The sequence below is a fragment of the Rattus rattus genome, chromosome 9, assembly GCF_011064425.1.
Source record: "Rattus rattus isolate New Zealand chromosome 9, Rrattus_CSIRO_v1, whole genome shotgun sequence".
NCBI classification, from domain to species: domain Eukaryota; kingdom Metazoa; phylum Chordata; class Mammalia; order Rodentia; family Muridae; genus Rattus; species Rattus rattus.
In genome coordinates, this window is record NC_046162.1 from 71,369,404 (window position 1) to 71,392,209 (window position 22,806).

A 22,806-nucleotide genomic window follows, 5' to 3' on the forward strand; every position below is an offset into this window, starting at 1 on the left:
ACTCGTGCATGTACACACACACACACACACACACACACACACACACACACACACACACACAGCCAGGCGCCTGGTACATGACAAACTGTGGCCATGTAAATATTGACTTGAATTCAAGGCTAAGTTCATGAGTGAATGGACATCTGCTTTTCCGTGTTGGAGGACCCATCCTGGGCAAGATGAGGAAACATTTGTCTGCTGCTGTAGGGAGTGGACCGTGTAAGGGCCAAAAATACTGACTCTCTTCCTGGAAAACAGCCAGTGGACTGACACTGGCAGGACTTGGGGTTTCCAGGAAGCCAGGACAGAGGATGTGGGCATCAGGTGTGGCTGATGAGCCCAGAGCTCTGAGGTCTCCTCCAAGCTTATGAAGCTGGTGGCTCCCCTCCAAAGCACAGGTAGGCAACAGGGCTCCAGCTGATAACCATGTTTACTTGGCACTCTGGGCCACAGGTGTGGGGAGCAGGCATTGAAAATCATGTTTGAATTGGGTTTCTGTTTGGCTGAAATTGCTGCCCCGGCCCCAGGTGTAGTCAGAGAGCAGATCTGAGCTATCTCAGTTTTGTCTGGCTGCTGGAAGGCACCAGTGACTTGGCAGATATGTCCGTCCTTCCAACACTGCCCCTTCTACCTCCTTCCTCTTCTGCAGAATTCTTCAGGATAGCATAGAGGCCCGGAACTACGATCCTAGAGGCTCCTTGCGACTCTGCTAACAAATTCCCTGCCCTCTCTGAACCTGCTTTGTGTGTAACAGGTTTACAGGAGTCTCTACTTCTTTTGGGGGTGGGGGGTATCATATTAGGTACCGAACCCAGGGCTTTGGCGAATGCCAACAAACCCTTTACCACTAAGCTATATCCCTAGCCTGCTTCTTCAGGCAATTTTAAAGCTTAAACGGAAAATTGGGAAGAGCTTAGCAAAGGGCTTTGGTTCAGCTGCAGCCTGCTCTTGTCAGTCCATTAGCAGTAGGGCCAGAGGAAAAACAGTCGTCGCGCGGGGCCGCCTAAGAGTCAGGCAAGCCGCTTGTTTTAAAAGTCACCATGTCATGACCATATGAGGACAAGGAGGACTCCATGGCCGTGCTGGGGAAGAGGCAGGCAAACTTGGCTCTCTGGTAGAACAGCTGCCCCCTGGTCACCCAGCTATGGCAGCTCATAGCGTGTTTGACGCACTGTACGCCAGGATCAGTGACCTTGCAAAACCCTTGGGTCACCTTGAAGGTGTCACACCTCTGAGGTTGCCCCTGTTTGGGACTCTCTTTTTACAGGTGTGGAAAATAAGGCACAGGGTGGTTAATTAGGACCTGCATCACACTGCTGGTCGGTGACAACAGAGCCAAGATGGCAACCCCTAGGGAATGACTTCTGAAGCCACCACTTCTATGTTGCTCAGCCATGGGAAAACAGCTAGCATCTCTATTAGTCGACAGTGGATGGAGTGCTGTGTTGAGAGCGATTCGGACTAAGAGAATAGCTCTGCAGTGGGTTAACCATGCCTACCGTGGGGGTGGTCGCTTAGCTCCCTCACTCATCGCCAGCAAAGCCACTTTGGACATGCAGGATTACGTTGGAGTTTGTGGGAGTCGGAGGCCAGTGTCTTGCAGAATGTTCAGCATCGGCACTGCCCTTGTCCAGGAGAAACAAGGACGCTGGAAAGGTAGAATCCTGTGTTGAGGGCAGGCAACAGCGGGGTGAGCAAAAGGACGCTCAGCTTGAGAGTCCAGAGATCAACTAGAGAGCCCAGGCTTGGCCAGTCCACCAGCTAGCCTGTCACCATGGAAACGGCCATCACCCCTCCGGGCCTCGGGTTCCTAATGTGTAAGGTGAAAGAGATGAAGGTGCCCCTCCCTAGGGCTCCACTATGACTCCCCCTCCCCCACGAAGGACCTCCAGTCAAACCTCTCAGATTATTGGGGCATAACTTCCTAGAGATCCGCGGAAGCGAAGCAACGGGAAAGTCTGGATTCTGCAGAGAGCTTTTTGAGCCCCCTCCAAGCCCCGTATTTGTTCCTCATTAAAAAGAAAGAAGAAGCAAAGAGGAAAAGGAAGAAAAAAAAAAAAACCCAACCCTTGGCAACCAAGCTTTCATCCAAGCAGTAGTTACGGAGCAGATACAAGTAGAGAAATCACAGAGAACACCATTCCCCAGTGCTGAGGGAGAAGACGGCTATTGGTCGGGGAAATCTCTCTGGCTCGGTTCAATTATGAATCTCGGCAGGAAGCCTGGAAAATCCCGGCAGTTCTGCAGCCCTGCACTGGAGGAGGCAAGGTTGGGGCTGTGCTACCCTTGAAGGACTCTCTGAGCCCAGAGGGATGGAGAAAGCCGGAGGCCGAGGATCAGGAGATGGGCCATTGAACATCACGCCCAGTGTCACCTCTGAGGCTCCTGTGATAACTAGTTTTAATTGTCACCTTGGCGAGGTCTAGCGTCAGCTGGGAAGTCTCAACGAGGAGTTATCTAAGTGAGATTGGCTCGTGCCTATGCCTGAGAAGGATTTGTTAATTGGGTTAATTGAAGTGGGAAAAACCCACCCTGAGTGGGGGAGGTGGCATTTCATGGGATGGACCCTAGACTGAACGGAAAAGAGAGCCAACTGATGACGCATCCATTGTGCACGCATCCATTGCTCCCTGCTCTTGACTGTGGCTGTCCTGTGACCAGTTCTCCCACGCTCCTGCTGCTGTGACTTTCTAGCAATGACTGGCTGCAGCCGGAATTGTGAGCTAAACATTCTCCCCTAAGTTGCTTTTGCCAGCGTGTTTTACCACGGCTACGGGAAACCAAGCTAAGACAGCTCTCATGCGGGCTGGGGTTTCCTGACAAGGTAGCCCTGAGGAAGGACGCTGAGGGCTCACACTGTAGGCTGTGAGCAAGCAAAGAGGCTTTTCTTTCTTAAGTCGATGAGAGAAGAGAACCCACCATTTATGAGACCCCTCTTCCTCTTGGTTATAGCGACTCCGTGGGGTCTGTGAATAACCCTACTTCAGAGATGGTACTCGGAGGTGCTTGTGAGAAGATGGTTGGCTACTGGTTAACTTCCAGATGACGGAGACCTAAAGAGACTAGGAGACATGTCACATGTTCTCTGTGATGGCGGGCTACATCGTTTTCTGATTCCGTTTCCTTCCTGGCCCCCGAGGGGCCTGTGATCTCTTGGAGACCTGCCCTTATTCTCACATCTCAGAACAGTGGTGCTGACCTTCCCTGTGGAGTAGAGCGGGCCAGGACCAGGTTGGCACATCCTGCCCACAAACTGAGATGCAGCTAGCAGGGATCTAGGGTCCTCTTGATGGCTTTAGGGGAAGAATGGGGAAATATCCTTAAGGGTGTAAGGAAGAGTTCAGCCAAGACCAAGGGAGAGAAAAGCCATGGACCTCCATCATGAGCCGAGTATATGAATTCCCTGGTGTCTCTTGGGTCTCCTCTGACTCTGGTCTATATTCATGAGGGAGTATCTGAGTGGTGATATGGCCACTGTGGGTTGTTCTGTGTGAGAGCTTCATTCCCAGAGGAAGAAGTCACATACCAGAAGGACAGCATAGCATGGTGGGTGGCTCGCCTATTTCTTTGCCCTTGTATCTAACTGTCCATAGCATAAGACCTTGGTTTGGATGTCAATATTGATTCAAAGAATCCCACGTCTGGCTAGGCGCCTTTAGTCCCAGCACTCCAGAAGCAGAGGCAGAGGCAGAGGCAGGCGGATCTCTGAGCTCAAAACCAGCCTGGTCTACAGATTGAGATTCAGGACAGCCAGGGCTGCACAGAGAAACCCTGCCTCAAAAAAAAAAAGGAGAGAGAGAGAGAGAGAGAGAGAGAGAGAGAGAGAGAGAGAGAGAGAGAGAGAGAGAGAGAGAGAGAGAGCTTGTGAGAGCCTGCATTCATTATTTTCTTGTTACTATGGCAAACTGCCTGACAGACACGACTTAAGGGAGTGAAGGTTTATTTTGGCTCCGACTTGGAAGGTGCCATCCATCACGACAGAGAAACGGCAGCAGGCCCAGGAGGCGGCTGCTCGTGTTGCCCCTGCAGTCCGGAAGCACAGAGCAGTGATCTAACGCTGCTTGGCTCTTCTCCGTCCAACCATGGGCTGATGCCATCCACGCTCAGAACAGTTCTGCCCACTGCTCACTTATGACCTCACAGACATGGCCTCCTTCGAAGTTCATCCCATTCTGCCGCTGGCCCCAGCAGGTCTGTGGTCCTCTCGTAATGCAGAATGCATTCATTCCAGCTTAACCTCCCCGTGACTGCTATGGTTTCGACGCTCTCCTGTCTAAGTCCCTGTGAAATTAATAAGCATCTGGAGCTCGAGGTGTTACCGTCTAGGTACAGAAGGCAATGAGTAGCTCCACCCCTCTGGTTCTGTTTTGGACAGCACGCATAGCCTATCTCTTGGGCTGACTCCACCCCCCCACCTCCATCTTGCCTCCACAGAAGTCCTTCGGTCCTGGCATCTCCAACATCCTGGAGATACTACCACAACTGATGCTTTACACTCTACTTCATGAAACTGTGCCTTGGGACTTCCTTGCAGGGAAGCCGACCTCGGCAACTTTCTGGAACATTGATACAGCCTCTACAGCGTGCTATCTCTTGGCTTTTTTGCATGCCTGCAAGACCAGCCTCGTGTGCATGACACTGTAGCGGTAATAATTTACAACCTCTCTAAACTCCTGGTGGGTGCTTGCCGCACACACACAAAACCTTTATATTTTAATACGCCTTAACTAGCTCAATGGTTGGGCCACCCCTGAACCTCCACCAGGCTAACGCACTCCCCTCCGATATTCTTGAGTTAACACTTACTAAATCTAAATTTTATCTTTGCTGCCCATGGACCCTCTGGGCAACCCTTGTGGGGTCACTTTCCCCTTTGTACCTACATTTCGGCCATCTCCCCCACCCACCACACACATACACACACGCACACACACACACCCCCTTCCCCCCACACACACACACACACACACACACACACACACACACACACCACACACCACACACACACACACACACACCACACACACACCACACACACACCACACACACACACACACACACACACACACACACACACACACACACACACCTTCCGGGACCAGTCACAAGGTAAACTTCCCTCTTTCTCACCTGCATTCCACGCCCAGGAATCCTCTAAGTCCCGCCTCTGTCTCCCTGCTCAGCCATTGGCCACTGGCAACTTTATTTCCCAATCAGAGCCAACTGGGGGCAGGCTTCCTTTAGCCTCTGTGCAGGACACTGCAAGCTGGTCTTTGGGCAACATAATTAGCACATGAACACAAGCTGTTACTTGACACTGCCAGGTTCTGAGGCCAGCTGAAGACGCAGTGTGGGTCCCCTTCTACTACAGCTGTAGTGATCTCCGTGTGCCTTGACCGCTGGACCTGAGAACCCACCTCCCCAGGCTGTTTAGGAGCCAGAAGCCCCTTTAGCGGAAGTCTCTGTTCATGTTCTCTTCTCACTTTTTTTTTTCTGGTTTGCTGTGACCTTCCTTCCTCCCTGTCCTGAGTGTTGAGAATATAGGTGCATCCCACTGCCTCTGGATACCCCACCACCTCTTCACGTGCATCACCATACTAGGAACCAGTGCGCCCAACACGTGACTGTGGCGGCCAAACCACAGCAGGCGCCTCCTTCCCAGCCCCTCCTCTTTTCTATTGGGTTTACAAACAGTGCGTTTTGTGGTCCAATACGTCTCAACGGTGCTAACAGGCTATGAGGGGAGAAATGGGCTGATTCTGAAGCACCCACACCTAGCCATCCACAGGCCTCCCCATTCTCGTCCTGCCCCTTGCTCTGACAGCAGCCGACAAGGTCCTCAGGCAGCTGCAGGAAGCTGCTGACCGAGAGCCAGGATGAAATGTGTCCTTACAAGGGGTTCCAATGTGAGAAGACATGATGAAGAGAGAGCTTGTTAGATCTGGGCAAGCACAGCCTGTCATCTCCCAGGCAGCTGAGCTCCTCTGGGACTTGAAGCAGACACCCAAGAGCCCTAAGGGAGGGCAAACCCTAACAGGCCAAATGATGCCCATCCAGGCTGGGAATGGCACCAGAGACATCCAGAATCCCCTGAGGCTAGTGCTCCCAGAGCACGAGTCAGGAGGGGTTTTTCTAGTTGCCAGTCACGCTCCGGCCCCGCAGTATGATCGCCCCCTCCTTGTAGCACGTTGGAGCAGGTAGCATTAAATGCAGCCCCTTATAAGGAGCCTCCGGCTGCCTTTGTAACTGAGTCTTGTCTACTTTTTCAGTCTCAGTCCCCCCCCCCCCGATGTTCTCTTCCAAAAGCCCAAATCTCTGGGTCTTCTGGGCCTCCTCTCTGAGCTGCCATTTGGCCAGTACTGCTAGGTACTGAGCTGCTGACAGCTCCCCCATAAGCCGGATCCAGCACTGAACTTCCCCAGACCTGCTCCCTGCCTCATTCTTCCCACCTACCTCCCCATCCCAGACAGAATCTATGTCCTTTCACTCCCATAGGACCCGGCATCAATATAGGAACACTGTCTTAAAGAAAAGAATGGGAAGAGGTGGAATGGGCGAACCCCACCTAATAGGAAATCCCTAAAGATCACAGAAGGACAAAGATGTCCAGGTGCCAAGCTAAGGCTCTGAAAAGAGACAAGGGGCATGCAATTGGGATAGCAGAACACTTGCTTTGTGTACACAAAGCCCTGGGTTCTGTCCTCAGCAGTGCATGAAGTGAGCATTGTGGAGCACATCTGTAACCCCGAAAACTCTGGAGGTGGACGTAGGAGAATCACAATCAGGGGGTCATCCTCAGATGACCTTGGGAGTCTGAGTTCCACCTGGGCTACAGAGACCCTGTCTTAAATGCTCTTCAGTTTTCACAGAGTAGGAGGGATTGCGGTGCAAGGTTGTCTGCAAGTGTGGGTCTTAGGGTCGATGTTTAGCTGAAGAAACTTTCCGGTCTCCAAGCTGTTCATGGAGAAGACGTAGACAGCTTTCCTTTAAGGTATCCAGTCAAGACAAAAACACAACAAACAAACACAAACCAGTCTGGTTTGAAGGCGTCCGAGAGAAAGAAGGAGTTGAAGATCTTGTCTTCTTCCTCCTCTTCTCCTCTTTCTCCTCTTCTTCTCTTTCCCCTCCTCCTCGTTATGATGTTGGGATGAAAAACAGCTTTTCTGACCTCCACGCTACAGCCTCGGCCACGTACCTCGGCCCTGCATTCTCTGAGGCCCTGGACGCTCCTGAGGAGAGTTCCCTTCTCCTTCATCACCATTTAGAAGCTGCCAAGAGAAAGCTGCAAAAGGGCAGCGGCTGTGCATGTCTTAAGCTCTCCCGTTGTTGGTTCTTACTACAGCAGACATACTCTAGGATGTAGAAGCAGCCAGCAGAATAGCAGGTCACCTGCTGGAGTGAACAGTGTAACCGGAGTGGTCCTGTTAGAGGACACACGGCCATCCACCAGTGTGGAAAGCTATCTTGTCCCTCTTCCATTGCGTGGGAATGGTAAGGACGGGGCAGGATGGAGATAAAGGGGTACACTTCCTGCTCCAGAGCCTGTCACAGACACGGCAAGTATCACTCCTATCCCCAGTCCAAAGGGTGACTAGGCCACCTGCCCCATGGTCCGTGTGCCCAGTGAAAGGAAAGCAAGTATAACGAGAAGACTCAGCTACATCTCCAAGAATCCGTTGCCTAGAAAATAGCAAGTGCTCAAGCGATAGAAATTGCATGAAGAGAGTGGAGTCTGTGATTATTAAACAGGGTCTCGAAGTGTCACTAAAGGCCAAGAATCTAGGGGGAGTGCCGCCCGTCCCGCTGCTTCTCCGAGCCTGGCATTTCCCTGTAGGAACCCAAGGAAAGGTTTCCCAGCAGCCTGCCTCACTGCCACTGGAGAGCAGCCAGCCCGCAGGAGACCAGAACATGCCAATTGGGAAATCACAGTCATTAGGGAGTTTCTTTGGAGAGGGGAGTGGAAGTGGAAGGATTATGAAGGGGACCTCTGAGTGGGGAACAAGGCAGGATACGGAGCCTAGAAGGAGATCAGTCTAGTGCCTCAGCTTTGTTCGCTGGCATGCCGGGTCACTGCACCCTTTCCCAAGTCTGTGGTTCAGGTTAAATGACTCCCCTGCCCCCAAACCTTCCACGGGCATCGCTGCAGTACCTCACAATGTAACCTTGTATAGAGATAGTCTTTAGAAAGGTTACCTGTGGTCCTGAGGAGCTGGCAAAATGGCTCAGCTGGTAACAGTGCTTGCCGCCCACACTGATGACCGGAGTTTGGTCCCCAGGACATATGCACGCATAAGGGAAAGGGAGAACTGACTCCCAAAGCTGTCGCTTGACTTGTAGCAGTGTACTATAGCTCGTGCCCCTGTGTACACAGTGAAGAGAACCACAGTGTTGAGCATTTGCTGCCTAAGTAGGAAGGCTTGTTCTCTGAGGCCTAATGGGCTAGGATCGAGTCCCAGGTAGGTATTTGGCTGCAAAGGGTGGTAGTCACCCTATCCACCCCCCAGGATTAGGATGAAGGCTGTGCTGATAAAACACGGGTGCTTCAAACACTTCCTAGCATACAGTGGGTGCTAAGTGACACCAAGGGTTTCACTCCAAAAACAACTGTCCCGAAGAAACACCGCCACCCCCTCCTGCCCCTCAGCTCTGCTAAAACCATCCACCCTCTCAGATCTCTGCTTGACCCAGAGATTGCTCCTGATCAGGGTGGTTTAAGAAGTGGAAACATTTGCCCAGAGCTGCTACATTGTTTCTTCCCTTCCTGCAGAGAATGGGATGGAAGCTAGCCCACGGGCAACAGCTCTAGGAAGCCATAGCAGTAGAGAGGCATGGGGGGGAGGTTAGGAGAGACCCAGGGTGCCCTGCTCTGACGTAAAGACTTGGGCCATGTGACCCGTGCACCAGAGCTGTGAGCCACACCACGTTGTCACCCCATCTCAGTGCCCCGCCAGTGAACTCTCTCTAATTCGGACTAATTTAGAGATTGCCTAGGTAGGAAGCGTTTGCAAAATTAATAAGATTTAAGGCCTGCAGTTGATAAAATGACTCAGACACAGGTGGCAGGGTGTTGAGCCAGGTGTAGTCTTTGCCCTTGCCTTGACTGGTCTGGGCATTCTCAACCTATGCCTGCCTTCCTTCCTTCCTTCCTTCCTTCCTTCATCCTTTCCTTCTTTTCTTCCTTCCTTCCTTCCTTCTTTTCTTTTCAATTCTCTTTTTTGATTATTTGGTTCCCTGTCTCTTCATCTCTCCGTGTCTGCCTCTACCTGTCTCCCCTCTCCCCCTCCCTCTCCCCCTCCCCTCTCCCAACTCCCCCTTCCTCCCTCCCCTTTCCCCTCTCCCGCCTCCCCTACTTCTCTTCTGTCTCTCTCTCCCCCTCTTCCCCTTTCCCCTTCCCCTTCCCCTCCCCTCCGCAGCACCCCTTCTCTCTCTCTCTTTCTCTCTCTCTCTCTCTCTCTCTCTCTCTCTGAGACAAGATAACCTGTGTCATTCCTCAGGCAGCATCCATCTCTCTCCACCCTCCTTTTTACACACTTGCGTGTAGTATGGGTGTGTTGGTGCTCACGTGTGTATGGTGCACATGTATGTAAGCCGGTGATGAGGCCTAAGGCTGATGCTAAGTCTCATCTTTGGTCAGTCTTCTACTCTGTTCCCAGAACCCGCAGATAGGGTTGGTCTCAACAGCCAGCTTACTTTGAGATCTTCTATCTCTGCCTTCCAGTGCTGGGCTTACAGACCCACCCAGCATTTGTGTGGATTCTGAGAGTCCAGAATCTGGTCCTCACACTTGCATAAAAATCACATTGACCGCTAAGCCCTCTCCCTAGCCTGCATCCACTTTTTTATTTTAAAGACAGGACTCAGTGATTCGGGTGGACTGGCCACCCAGCAAGCTCCAGAGACCCACACCTCACCTCCGCAGTGCTGGGATTACAAGCTGTGCCACCATACCCTGCTTTTTGTATGGGTGCTGGGGACCAAACTTGGGTCCTCTGGTTTGAAAAGGCATCATCCCCATGATTGTAACTTTTGAGAGAGTATCTCCCTGTATAGCCTAGGCTAGCCTTGAACTCACAACCCTCATGCCCAGAATGCTGAGCTTATAGGCTGTGCCACTGCACCTGGCTAAGTTCTCTCCTGTATGATGCATCTGGACAGACTTATGGAGCACAGTGTGATGTTCCAATGCATACACCCAGTGGTTGCATTTGGGTGATTGGAATACACACACACACACACACACACACACACACACACACACACACACACACACACACACTCACTCACTGTTTCTTTGGGATGACATCTGAGGTTCTTTTCCAGTCTTCCTGACTTGACTTGGAAGGTAGGGAGCCTCTGCATGAGTCTTTCCCTGGATTTGGCCTCTCTATCCCACCCTCCAGCTCTGAACTTGGGTTCAATTTCTGAACAACTGTCCACAGCTAAAACCCTCCCTTGGCTGCTGCCGCCTGCCAGCCTCCTTGTCCATGCCGCGTGTCAAATGATATAGATGGCCGTTTATTTCATCTTCTTGGGTCTCAATTCATCCTCACGACAGGAGGTCTGTACGAGCACCTCCCCTCCAGCACCTAGCAGTGTGCTTGGCCATCTTGCATCTGAGGAGGCTGGAGCATGGCTCAGCGGAGTAATGCACTGGCCACACAAGCACGAGGGCCTGAACTTGGGTACTTGCACCCACATAAAAATCCAGAGGAGGCCATGGGTGCCTATAACCCCAGAGCTGTGGGGGACAGACACAGGAGAGTCTGGGAGCTGTGGGGGACAGACACAGGAGAGTCTGGGAGCTGTGGGGAACAGACACAGGAGAGTCTGGGAGCTGTGGGGAACAGACACAGGAGAGTCTGGGAGCTGTGGGGGACAGACACAGGAGAGTCTGGGAGCTGTGGGGAACAGACACAGGAGAGTCTGGGAGCTGTGGGGAACAGACACAGGAGAGTGGGAGCTGTGGGGGACAGACACAGGAGAGTCTGGGAGCTGTGGGGGACAGACACAGGAGAGTCTGGGAGCTGTGGGGAACAGACACAGGAGAGTCTGGGAGCTGTGGGGGACAGACACAGGAGAGTCTGGGAGCTGTGGGGGACAGACACAGGAGAGTCTGGGGCATGATGTCTCCAGGTCTAGCTCCAAGTTCAGCCAGAAACCTGATTCAGGGAACAAGGCAAAGGCTGCTAAAGCAGGACACCAGATGTCATCCTCTGGCCTGTGTGCATGCCTAAGGATGGGTGCACACACACACCTTCGAATATAATGCATATATACACTGCACACGCACACACCTTTGAATATACCACATACATACACTGTACACACACACTCACATACACACCTTTGAATATACCACATATATACACTGCACACACACAGCCCTTTGAATATACCACATATATACACTGCACACACACACATACACACACACACCTTTGAATATACCGCATATATTCAGTGCACAAAGACCTTCTAATATACCACACATATACACTGCACACAGACACAAACACACACACACACAACCTTTGAGTATACCACATATGTACACTGCACACACATACACACACACACCTTTGAATATGCTACATATATACACTGCACACACACACACACACAACCTTTCAATATGCTGCATATATTCAGTGCACAAAGACCTAATATACCACACATATACACTGCACATACACACACACACCCCTTTGAATATACCACATATCACTATGTACACACATACACATACTTTTGAATAGGCCACATATATACACTATGCACACACACTTTTGAATATACCACACACACACACACACACACACACACACACACACACACACACACACACCACCACGGCTGAGGAGTGAATGAATGCGTGATGAACAAGCAAATGTAAATAGCACTGAGGGTGAATAAGATGAAGGAACGAACGTGTGTTGAAGGCTTGTGAAGGAACAGACACGTCCCACAGAGCACCCTCCTCTCCTGGCCTCCTCTGCCCTCTATTTACACTGATCCCTTAGTACCCCTCACCCCTGCCTCGCCCTCCCTGGCTAATATCACACTGACTTTCATTCCAAGACTTAGACACTGCCCTTTCCCCCGGCTTCAGGAAGCAGTTTCTCTTACACTAGCCTGGTACCCATGCTGCCTACCCTCCGTGTAGATGGAGGCAGCTTCAGGGTAGCGGGGTGGAGCATTCGACAAGGAGCGTAGAGTCAGCAAAGAGATACACTTGGATCCATGCAGCTACTCTACCGAGCACACAACTGGCCTCGCTCTCCTCTTTTTAGCTTTCCAACATTTGATAAAATGTGTGAATAAACGCCTAGGGGCTCCACCCTTGGGCCTCTGTCATGGGCTTGTGCAAGAACATCGTTAGACCTCTCCAAGGTACCTCCCTTCGTCTCCAGAGGAGCCTTGTTATTAGAGACGCAACAGACTGGTGCACAGAATCCACACAGCACATCAGCCTTGGCCTAAACCAAGTCCAGCTTTGTCTACAAGTAGCACATGTCCTAGAGAAGAACAAGGAGTGGCCATCCTAGAGAACCAGACCTGAAGAAGAAGGAACCCCTGGCCCCAGCTTCCCAGAAGTCATTTAGAACAGACCACAGAACCAGTGCCCAAGGGACAGAGTCTAGAAGTTTCTCCACTTGCTGTGCTCCTTTGCACAGAGTTTACGGGGTGGGTAACTAGGGACGCCGGCAGAGCTCTGCCTCCCTCAGGCACCTACCCATTGCTGTGAGCAAAAGGCAAGAAATAATTGGTGCGGCTGAGTCGTGGAATGGACAGGGGACATATGCACGAGGCTGATGGCTGCAGCAGATGTGAGGTGGGCAGGAGGGTGTCTGTGTGCTCCTGGTAGGTGCTCCTAGCTGCTGTTGGTGCTTGCAGGGCTCCAGTGGTACTGCTCTGGAAAGGCTATGCAGGAGATGAAGGATTTGGGGAATGATCACTGTTATTATTAAGAGAGCAGCTGGCATTCTTTCCCCCGGGATTCCCTTAATTAGAATGGGCTGCTAAGGTGCCTCTCACCAAGGCTAGTGTCAGGTGCCAACATCCTTCAAATGACTCAAAGAGTGACTAACCACCCAGCTTTTATACTGAAAGTCTTGTCTCTGGAATCCCTTGAGTCCATGGGATGGGTCACCCAGGCTCTCTGTGATGGCTTAGCCCTGAGGTATGACCTTCAGAAGGATCATGGAAGGACAGGCTACCCCCATCCCACTGCACATGCGTACGCACACACATTCTCATGCACACACACACAGAGACATACCTACAATGCACACACATACACACCCCTATACACACAGAGATTCTCATATAGAAACATTCACACACTATACATACACACACACAAACTCACACACCTCAACACACACACAGACTCTCACACAGAAACACACTCACACACTGCACATACACTCACACACAAACTCACACCCAATGCACACCTATACATACACTCACAAACAGAGACTCACACAGAATCACACACATACACACACATGCACACACACACACACACACACACACACACACACACACACACACACACACACACACTCCTGCCACCACAGATCTTGCCTGGTTCACCGGCTTCCACAGCCAGCACCTCTGTGGTCATTTCAGATACACTTCTATCACCGTGTTTTCTCTTACAATTAAAGGATCTGGCCTCTTAAATGAGCTTTGTGGTTTGTGGCAGAAAGTTCAGAAAACACAAAGGAATTCACAGACTTAGCTCGCTTATTAGTCCTGCCATTTAGGAAATTTCTTTCCAGATACTTCCTATGTTGGTATGTATGTATGTGTGTATTGTATATGTACGTGTATATACACATAAATATATACATATACATACATATATACATACACCATACACATACATACACACACACATACACACACACACACACACACACACACACACACACACACACACACCTTTAGGGGAAGTGGCTCATGGTGGAAGGAGATGAGTGGACGTCTATGTACATGCTGACCCGTATGCATACCTCCACAGGAAGCCATGGAAATCAATCAGGAGCAGCCCCTCTGGCCCCTTCCTGATTTTGACAGATGAGGACATAACTCACCTGGGGCCACGTGACTCACAAACTCTTACGCCAATAGCTTCCTCATCTTCCAGAGGGCCACTGTGTTCCTGTGAGCACCCCGCTTCTAGTGCCTCTGTATTCTTGTACCCAGAGTCACATCATGCACTAAAAAGAACCTCGGAGTCACTTAGCTGACAGCACAGCAGAGTTCAGTCTTGCTGAAAAAGAACTCCAGTGACAAGAGTTGAAAACAGCTCCCTCTCCTGCTTCTCTCATTGGCCATTAATTTTCTCCCTGTTAATTGCCTCGAGCCGATGCTAATAAAATTAAACTTGTCAGAGATAAATGTGAAGTTCCCAGGCCTGAAACTGTTGAGCTCCACATAAACAGGTAACTCTCGTGGGGAAAACTCCCAGGGAAACTGAGGCAACGGGGACTCTAGGTCCCATTAACAGAAGCAAGGGGTCTGGAGAGGGAGGACACAGTCTGGGTGTTTATTCGTTTTGAGACAGGGTCTCACTATGTAGCCCTGGCTGGCCTGAACTTGTATGTAGACTAGGCTATGTGAGTGAGTGTGTGTGTGTGTGTGTGTGTGTGTGTGTGTCTGTCTGTCTGTCTGTCTGTCTGTCTGTCTGTGTCTGTGTGTGTCTGTGTGTGTGCACACATGCACACACACACACGTATAAATGGGTACATGTGTGGAGACCAGAAGTCAATGTTGGGTTGCTATGCTTTAGGACATGGGTTTTCCAGCTGTCCCTAATGGGAGGGGGAATGGAGCCACCATGCAAAGAATAACTAAAGATGTCTGACCAATCAGGACGGTTAGGGGAAATATCTCAAATTCTTAGCTTTGAGGTCAGGGAGTAATCATTCTCTTTTTGTTCATTAGACGCAAAAACAGTGGGTGACCACCTTCTCCATCACCCACTCCCTCCTCAGACAGTGATGGGGTAGAATTGATTGTTCTGGATCTAGCTCGCCACATGTGAATTAGGGTAGGCCCCTCAAAACCCTGAGTGACTCCCTCATAACTTGATTTCGTCTGCAAGACCCTCTTTTAAAATAAGGATCTGCTATTTTAGAAAGCCAGAATTCCCTCCTCCAGTGGCCCAGCTTTTAAAGCTTGCTCCCCACGCTATGGCTCTATTGGGTGGCAGTGGGGTCCTGAAGAGGTGGGGCTGGTCGGAACAGGCTTGGTTAATTGGGAGTGTGCCCATGAAGGAGATGGAGACCTTGGCTCCTTTTCCTTTGCTCCCAGCCACCGTGAAGTGAATGGGGCTTCACAGCCTCCCCCTCTCATCCTGATGTACTAATAAATGCTATACCACAGGCTCAAAGAACGACAGACTGGAGCCTTGACTGTGAGTCGAAATGAGCCTTTCCTCTCTCACCATTGTTCACCTCCCATGTCACGTCACAGTGGTGGAACGCTGACTGTCACAGGCACCTTCATAGCTACTGCAGGTTAGGCTGCAGGATGCCTCTGAGGGCAGCAAAACTTAACCACAGTGATGCCCATCTCTCTAATGCATGCTAGTCTCTCTCTACATATGTGAGGAAGCAGGGAGAAGGAAAAGGAAGCAGGGAAGGAAGGAGCAAAGGGGAGGGGCAGGGAAGACTAGAAACACTACTGCAGAATACAGACTCCCTTTGATCATTCTCCCACAAACGGTGGGACCCACCATGTATGAACAGAGCCACCATGTATGAATAGATCTAGACATGGAGACATTCCTGCAGCCACTGCAAATAACGTGCTTAAGAATGAGCCACCGGGGAGATAATTCAGTCAGTAAAATGCTATGCGGGCATATATTCCTGAGTTCAATCCCCAACACCCAAAGTAAAAAGCCAAGAGTGTTGACAGGTACTTGCAGTTCCAGCCCCAGAGAAGCAGAGACTTTGCAGAGGCCAGACAGCCTAGGCTACTTGGCACGTTCCAGATTAATGAGAGACCCTGCCTCAAAAAACAAGGTCAGTAGCCCTTGAGGAAGGACACCCAAAGTTGACTTCTGGCTTCCACACATGCACGCTCATATTCATTTACACGCATGTGTACCCATGTGCTCATGCACACCACACACATATACATACCATACACACACCACACACACATGCACAAAACACACCCCACACACTCACCTCGCACATACCACACACACACACACACCACACACTCACACCACACACACACACACACACACACACACTCACACCACACACTCATCAGACACACACACACACACACACACACACACACACACACACACACAATGAGTTAACAGGCTATGGATGTTGCTTGGTATCAGGGCATTTGCTTAATTCACAAGGGTTTGTGTTCCATTCCCAGCACTTTAAAAGCAAAGTCACAGGCCTGGCCTGGTGGTGTTAATTCCTGCATTCAAGGCCAGCCTAGTCTACCTCGTAAGATGAGGCCAGCCAAGGCTACAGAGTGAGACCCTGTCTCAGAACAAACAAACAAAAGCTATGAAAATGGGTAGATGTACTGCAAGATCTTACTGACGAGTCTACATAAAATAAATTAAGGACATGGGACTTAGTTCAGTGACAGAGAACTTGCTTAGCATGCTCAAAGCCCTGGGCTTAATCCCCAGTGCCGTAAAAATCAACTCACAAGTTTAGTTAAATCATTTTCTAGCTGTAGAGTGGGTAGCAGTGAAATATATCGGAAAGATGCTTGGAGCAGATGTCTCTGTGTGAGTACAAGCTAGGCTTCCGGAATCTCAGCTTTGTCTGCAGTTGGAATGACTACAGGACAACCTTAGGTAGCTAAAGCCCTTTTCCTCAGTGCTGGGCAAGGGTGGGGCTCTTATAACCCTCTCTTCCATGTGACTTCCTTTTAGGGCTCTTCTAAGCATCGTTTGGATAATATCAACTTACTATTTTTCTAATTAGAAAAGAAAACTTTACTGGGCAGAGGTGGCGTGTGCCTTTAATCCCAATATTCGAGAGGCAGAGGCAGGCAGGTCTCTGAGTTAAGGCCAGCCTGGTCTACAGAGTGAGTTCCAGGACAGTCTCTCTTAACACTAAGAGTGTTCCTGTCCTGTGACCCAACAATTACTACACCCCTGGGCGTTTGTTTCAGAAGGGTAATAAACATATTCTTTCCCAAAACCTGAACATGAACACCCACAGCGGCACTGCTGGAAACAGCGGACCTCCTTCGATGGGTCATGGCTTAGCAGAGGATGAGATTTCCTTGTTGTGGAACACTGCCAGCCATGGAAGGCACAAGCCACCAACACACAAACGGGGAGATAACCTCAGAACTGTGTTGAGTACAGAAAGCCACCCACTAAAGGTTACTGGGCCACACATTCCATGGGTTGACATTTTAAAGGGCAAAGCTACCACCATGGAGAACCCCACCGTGATTGCTGTGGGTTCTGGAGAAGCTGGGGTAGACAGGATGGGTGTGACTAAAAGCAAAGGGCGCCCAGGGCTAATCCCTGTGATGGAAGGTTCTGGATCACACATGAGGTCAGTGTCACCACCCAGGATGTGACACTATGCTAGTTTTCTCAGGTGTTAGCAGGAAGCCGGGTGAAGGTCACCTCATGTCATATTACTTCCTCCTCTTCACGTATGTGTGTGTTTGGTTGTACTGCATGTGCACATCAGTGCAGGCATGTGATGGGGCCAGAAGCTGACTTTGAAATGGTTCTTGTTTATTATTATGCTTACTTGTGGATGTGTGTGTTCATGTGCACACATGTGTGCTCACATATGTGGATGCCCATGGGTGTGCATGTGTGTGAGTGCACATGTATGTGTGTATGCATGGGTATACATGCATGTGTGTGCGTGCACACATATGTGTGTGTGTGTGTGTGTGTGTGTGTGTGTGTGTGTGTGTGTGAGTTACTGTTGGGTCCTCTCTCGTTCTTCCCCTTGGGTATTGAGGCAGTGTCTAGCTGAAACCAAGTCTCACCATTTAAGCTATTTTAAGTAGCCAGCTTACTCTGAACTCCCTGTATCTTCTCCCCCACCAACCCCCAAGCACACCACCCTGGGGTTACGGGCACACCACCCTAGGATTACAGGCATGCCACCCTGGGTTACGGGCACACCACCCTAGGATTACAGGCATGCCACCCTGGGTTACGGGCACACCACCCTGGGTTACCGGCACACCACCCTGGGTTACGGGCACACCACCCTGGGTTACGGGGCAGGCCTCCTCGCCCATCAGACTTTGGCATCCTCTCATGGGATCTGAATTCCAGTCCCCACACTCGCATGCGGTAACCCCAGCCTTCTCTACCTCATGTTTTGAGATGGAGGTTCCTCACTGAACTTGGATCTTTCTGATTGGCTAGACTTTGCTGCTTGGCTGGTGTGCCCAGAATCTCTTTGCCCACCTCCTCACCCTGCACTATGAGGTTACAGGATACCACCAAACCGGGCATGGGTGCTGGGGACTCAGACTCGGTCCTCATGCTCGAGTGGTGAGCACTTTAATCCACTGAGCCGTCTCCCAAGCCCCTCTCATGCCTCACATGGGCATGTGAGTCTATAGCAACTCAAAATAAGGTGTTTTAAAAGGAGAGAGAGAGAGAGAGAGAGAGAGAGAGAGAGAGAGAGAGAGAGAGAGAGAGAATATCCAGGGGTAGAATATGTACTTAGTATGAGCAAGGACTTGGGATCACCTCGCAGAACCCCTTAAAACTAGGGGACACCCCTGCTTGTATGCATGTGCATGGGAGAGTGTAGGAAGACAGCCAGCCCATCAAGACAAGTCAGAGGCAGGATTGTCAAGCTGCAGAGATTGTTTTCTTCTTTTCCAACCTCTTGTCATTTGACTTGTTCCAGCAAGCATGTGTGACTTGATTTTCTTTAGACCCATCAAGTGGCAAAAAAAAAAAAAAAAAAAAAAAGAAAAAAGAAAAAGAAAAAGAAAAAAGAAGGGAGGGAAAAAGGAAGAGTTGGGGTGGACCAGAGAGCTCTGTTCACCCCACTCAGTTAGTTCTGGGTCTGTGGAAACAGTTTTAAATCTGGGGTGGGCGGGTCCTAGGAATGAGGCGGGGGCAGTGGCTGTCCCACTCGAGTGTCTGCCAGCCTACCTACCCTCAGCCATCCCAGGCCCAGCCCATTCTGTTAGTCCTTCTTCACCAGCTCCTGTTCACTGACTCAACCACTCAGGGACACGTGAAGTAGAAGACAGGCAGCTCTGGGCCCAGCAGTAGGGAATCTCTCTGACTCATTTCCAAGGGCTAAGAACTACCTCAGTGCCTCTCTGTGGTATCATCTCCCGTGGTTCTAAGGGATCTGAGAGCTGAGGTTAGAGATGAGAGCTAAGGTTGTGGCCACTGCATGGGCAAGGGGACTCAAGGTTAACCAAGTTCCCACAGAAAACACACCCCACCCAAGACACCTCCTCTGAGACGCTCTGTCTGCCTCCTGCACCTCTGACCTGGGGTCTGGGGAAACATTGGCTGCTGCTGTGCACACAGGTCTTTGAGCAGCAGCCAAAGGGAGGGGGAGGGGAGGGAGAGCCCGGAGTGGAGCAGCTGGTCAGCAGCTCGGGTGTCACCAGGTAGGAGAGTGGCAAGCTCTCACCTCAGCAGGGAGACCTTAGTTGGACACACAGGAAGACAGATGTGCTCCTGGCACACTTCCAGCCTCCAGTACTGTCCCCACCCACTGGGAGGCCAGGCCAGGCTGCTGGAAGCCAGCAGGGTGCTTGGCAGCAGCAGCAGCAAGAGAAGAACTGGCTAAAGCTGGGAATAAACCAGCGCTGACCAGTTAGGGGGTTGGGGAGGAAGAGCTCTCTGGCCATCGGCCGCTAGAGTCATGTGGCTGAGTAGGCACTAGGAGTTGGCAGGCCCAGGCACATAGTGGCATGACACCCCCGCCCCCATGTGACTCCCTCTCTGTTGCTGTGTTTAGTGGTGGGCATCTTCAGGCTGCAGGGTGACAGATAATTGGGAGGAAATGGATGGAAGATTCTGGAAGGGAGACCTGTCCTTGAGCTACGAAATAAACCAGAAATTCTGCTTTTCTACGCCGTGAAGACCTCTCCAAATGGAGAGGAGAAAGCCAGGCGGGAGATAGTTGTACCCTCGTGGAAGTTTCTTGGCTTTGCCTTCAATCAGATTGAGGAGATCGGAATCTGAGTCCACGCTAGCAATTGGTGGGAGGGATTCACTCCGACAGTGAGGTGTGTTGTTCCATCCTTGAGGATGTCAAGGCTTAACCATAAACGATACAGTTCTGATCGAGGCTCACCTCAGTGTGCAAGACCTCCGTGTGCGCCTGTATCCTCATGGGACAGTAAGCAATGGGGACTTCAGACTCAGCCTCTCTTCTCTCTGCCCTGTGACCTGCCCAGAGCTTCAATGTCTAGAACAAATGGTTGTCTGAACCCACGGGACATTCACAGCCTGTGTTTCCCCCTCATTTCCTCCAGGCATCTACAAAGGGCACTGCTTCCGGATCAACCACTTCCCAGAGGACAACGATTATGACCACGACAGCTCCGAGTACCTCCTCCGTGAGTGACAAGTACCTCAGCGGCTTTGTATGAGGAGGGGAGAGGAAGGGAGGGGCTAGAGAGGTGAGCCCTGTGGACTTGGCTCCAGTTCTTTGACCCCGGGGGTGGCTTGTGAGCATTTTCATTTAGAAGTCCTGAGCTCAGAGGGCGGGCTTAATGCAGGAGAGACCTGACACACTAAGTATTTGGGGGTAGGTGAAACACTGAAGCCCAAGCAGTAAGGATAGCGCTTCAGGGGGCCGCTGTTGGAGGAAGTGAAGGTAAGGGTAGGGACTTCCACTGGGGACATAGCCCAGTTGGTACAGTGCTTGCCTAGCGTGTGCACAGCTCCCTACCCAGCACAGTTTAAGCCCAGCTTGGCGGCATGGGCTGGGTAATCTCAGCGCTCCAGAGGTGTGGAGGATCAGGAATGGAGGTCAAACATCTCCTGCCGTGAAGTAAATTTGTGTCTAGACTAGGTTACAGGAGACCCCACCCCCACCACACCCGGTCTCCAGTTCTACGAAAAGAAAAGATATGAGCTCTCTGAGCCCTGTATGACTGTTCGGATTAATAATATCAACACTCACAAGGTAGAGAAGCAGGAGAACCAGGAGGCCAAGGTGCTCCTCTGCTGTGTAGCGAGAGACTTTGAGGCCAGCCTGAGCTCTGAGGCCCAGCCCTGGAAAAAGCTACCACATCCTCCTGAGGGGGTAGAGCATCTGAGGCACACTCTGTAGGGATTACCTCACCACACTGCTTCTGAGAGGAGTCATGTCAGTTAGGAAGCTGAAGGGGAGAGCGACCCTATAGCAAGACCAGCAGTCTCAGCTAACCCAGCGCCCAGGGAGCTCCCAGACACTGAGCCACCAACCAGGAGCGCACACACATAGAGCAGAGGTCGGCTTGGTCTGGCCTCAGTGGGAGAACATGCGCTCAATCCTCCAGGGAATGGGGGTGGAGTGTGTCGGATGTAGAACTGTGGGAGGGTGGAACTGAGAGGTGGGCAATGGCTGGAATGTAAATAAATAACATAATTAAATTTTTTTAAAAGTATCCCACAGTTGGTGATGAAGCTGACAGGGCCTCCTCTGACAGGTGGCCCTAAGTCCCTTCAGCTCCAACTAATTAATGTAGCCACTGCCTCTGCCTATGGACTGCCCTTAAGCCCTTGCTCCCTCCCACCTGATCCTGGGACTGAGTTATGCCTCCCCATTGGTACCCACAGCACATGCCGGACCCCAAAGGATGGGCTACCCCTGCTCTTAAAGTCAATCCAGAGGTCCACGAGGGACACCTCCAGCAAGGAGGAAACCTCAGCCAGAGAAGGGCTAGAAATGGATGCTTTCCCTGTTGCTCCCTCCTCCTCATCAGCCAAAAGACACAGAGCTGCTTCCGGCAGCACCCTGGGGCTCAGGCCCAGCCTCACACACAGAGAATCGATACCACTGTGTCCTAGAGAGAGCATAATTCACCGTGCACCTGATTGTGGGTCGTTTTCTTCCCCCTCCAAGAAAGGATTTGGATCATGAGTCATCTGATGAAATAGAACAGCTCGCGGTTCCCATGGAGCTGAGGCCATGTCAGGCTGCTCCAGCCAGGCCTAGAACCTGAAATAATACGACCAGCGCCCTACCTCCAACCCACCTCCATATCTTCTCCCCTTTTGCCTTCCTGCCCTCCGATTCTAAGTACTGGAAGCTCACACTCTACGTGGTAAACGAGGGGCCCCTTAGGGTAGCCGTAGACGGCAGAGATTGCACACGGCGAAACTCAAGAAAGGCCGCTTGCATAAATAAATTACGGGTGAGCGACATCCTTCCGGCTCTGCGATGCTGAGCTCACGAAAGGGAGCTGGAAGGACAGACTGACCGGCAAGAGCTGAGACTCTTAGGCCAGAGCCTGGCAGCTTCTTCATTTTGCAGCTTGGCAGAGAGAAGCCTTGGGAAATGTCTCTATCGGTGATATAGTTCTCCAAAAGCCAGAGTTGGGAGCCTTGATGGTTTGGTCCATACCGTCAGCCTCCTGGGGTCCAGGATGGGATAGAGAAGGACAGAGTAAGGGTCTGGAGTCGCACAAAGCACGTGAGCAGAAACTTCAGCCCTGATGCCACAGGTTCTCCCACCAGCAGTGACCCCTGGGTACCCAGGGGTCTGGGACTGCCTCAGAGTGATAAGGTCCATATGACAGTTGTCTCTCCCACAGAGGCTATATCCTCGAATGTACAAGATCCCCAGGGAGACCTGC

The 22,806-nt window shown here is 51.2% G+C and overlaps 1 protein-coding gene across 1 annotated transcript in view; it reads left to right on the forward strand.

The window, feature by feature from the left end:
• Cacng4 (calcium voltage-gated channel auxiliary subunit gamma 4) overlaps positions 1 to 22,806 on the forward strand; it is a 60,057-nt gene that overhangs the window by 31,710 nt on the left and 5,541 nt on the right. The window contains exon 2 of the mRNA XM_032912409.1: positions 20,497 to 20,580. Coding sequence (XP_032768300.1) covers positions 20,497 to 20,580 — 84 coding nt within the window. The remainder of the gene's footprint in view (positions 1 to 20,496; positions 20,581 to 22,806) is intronic.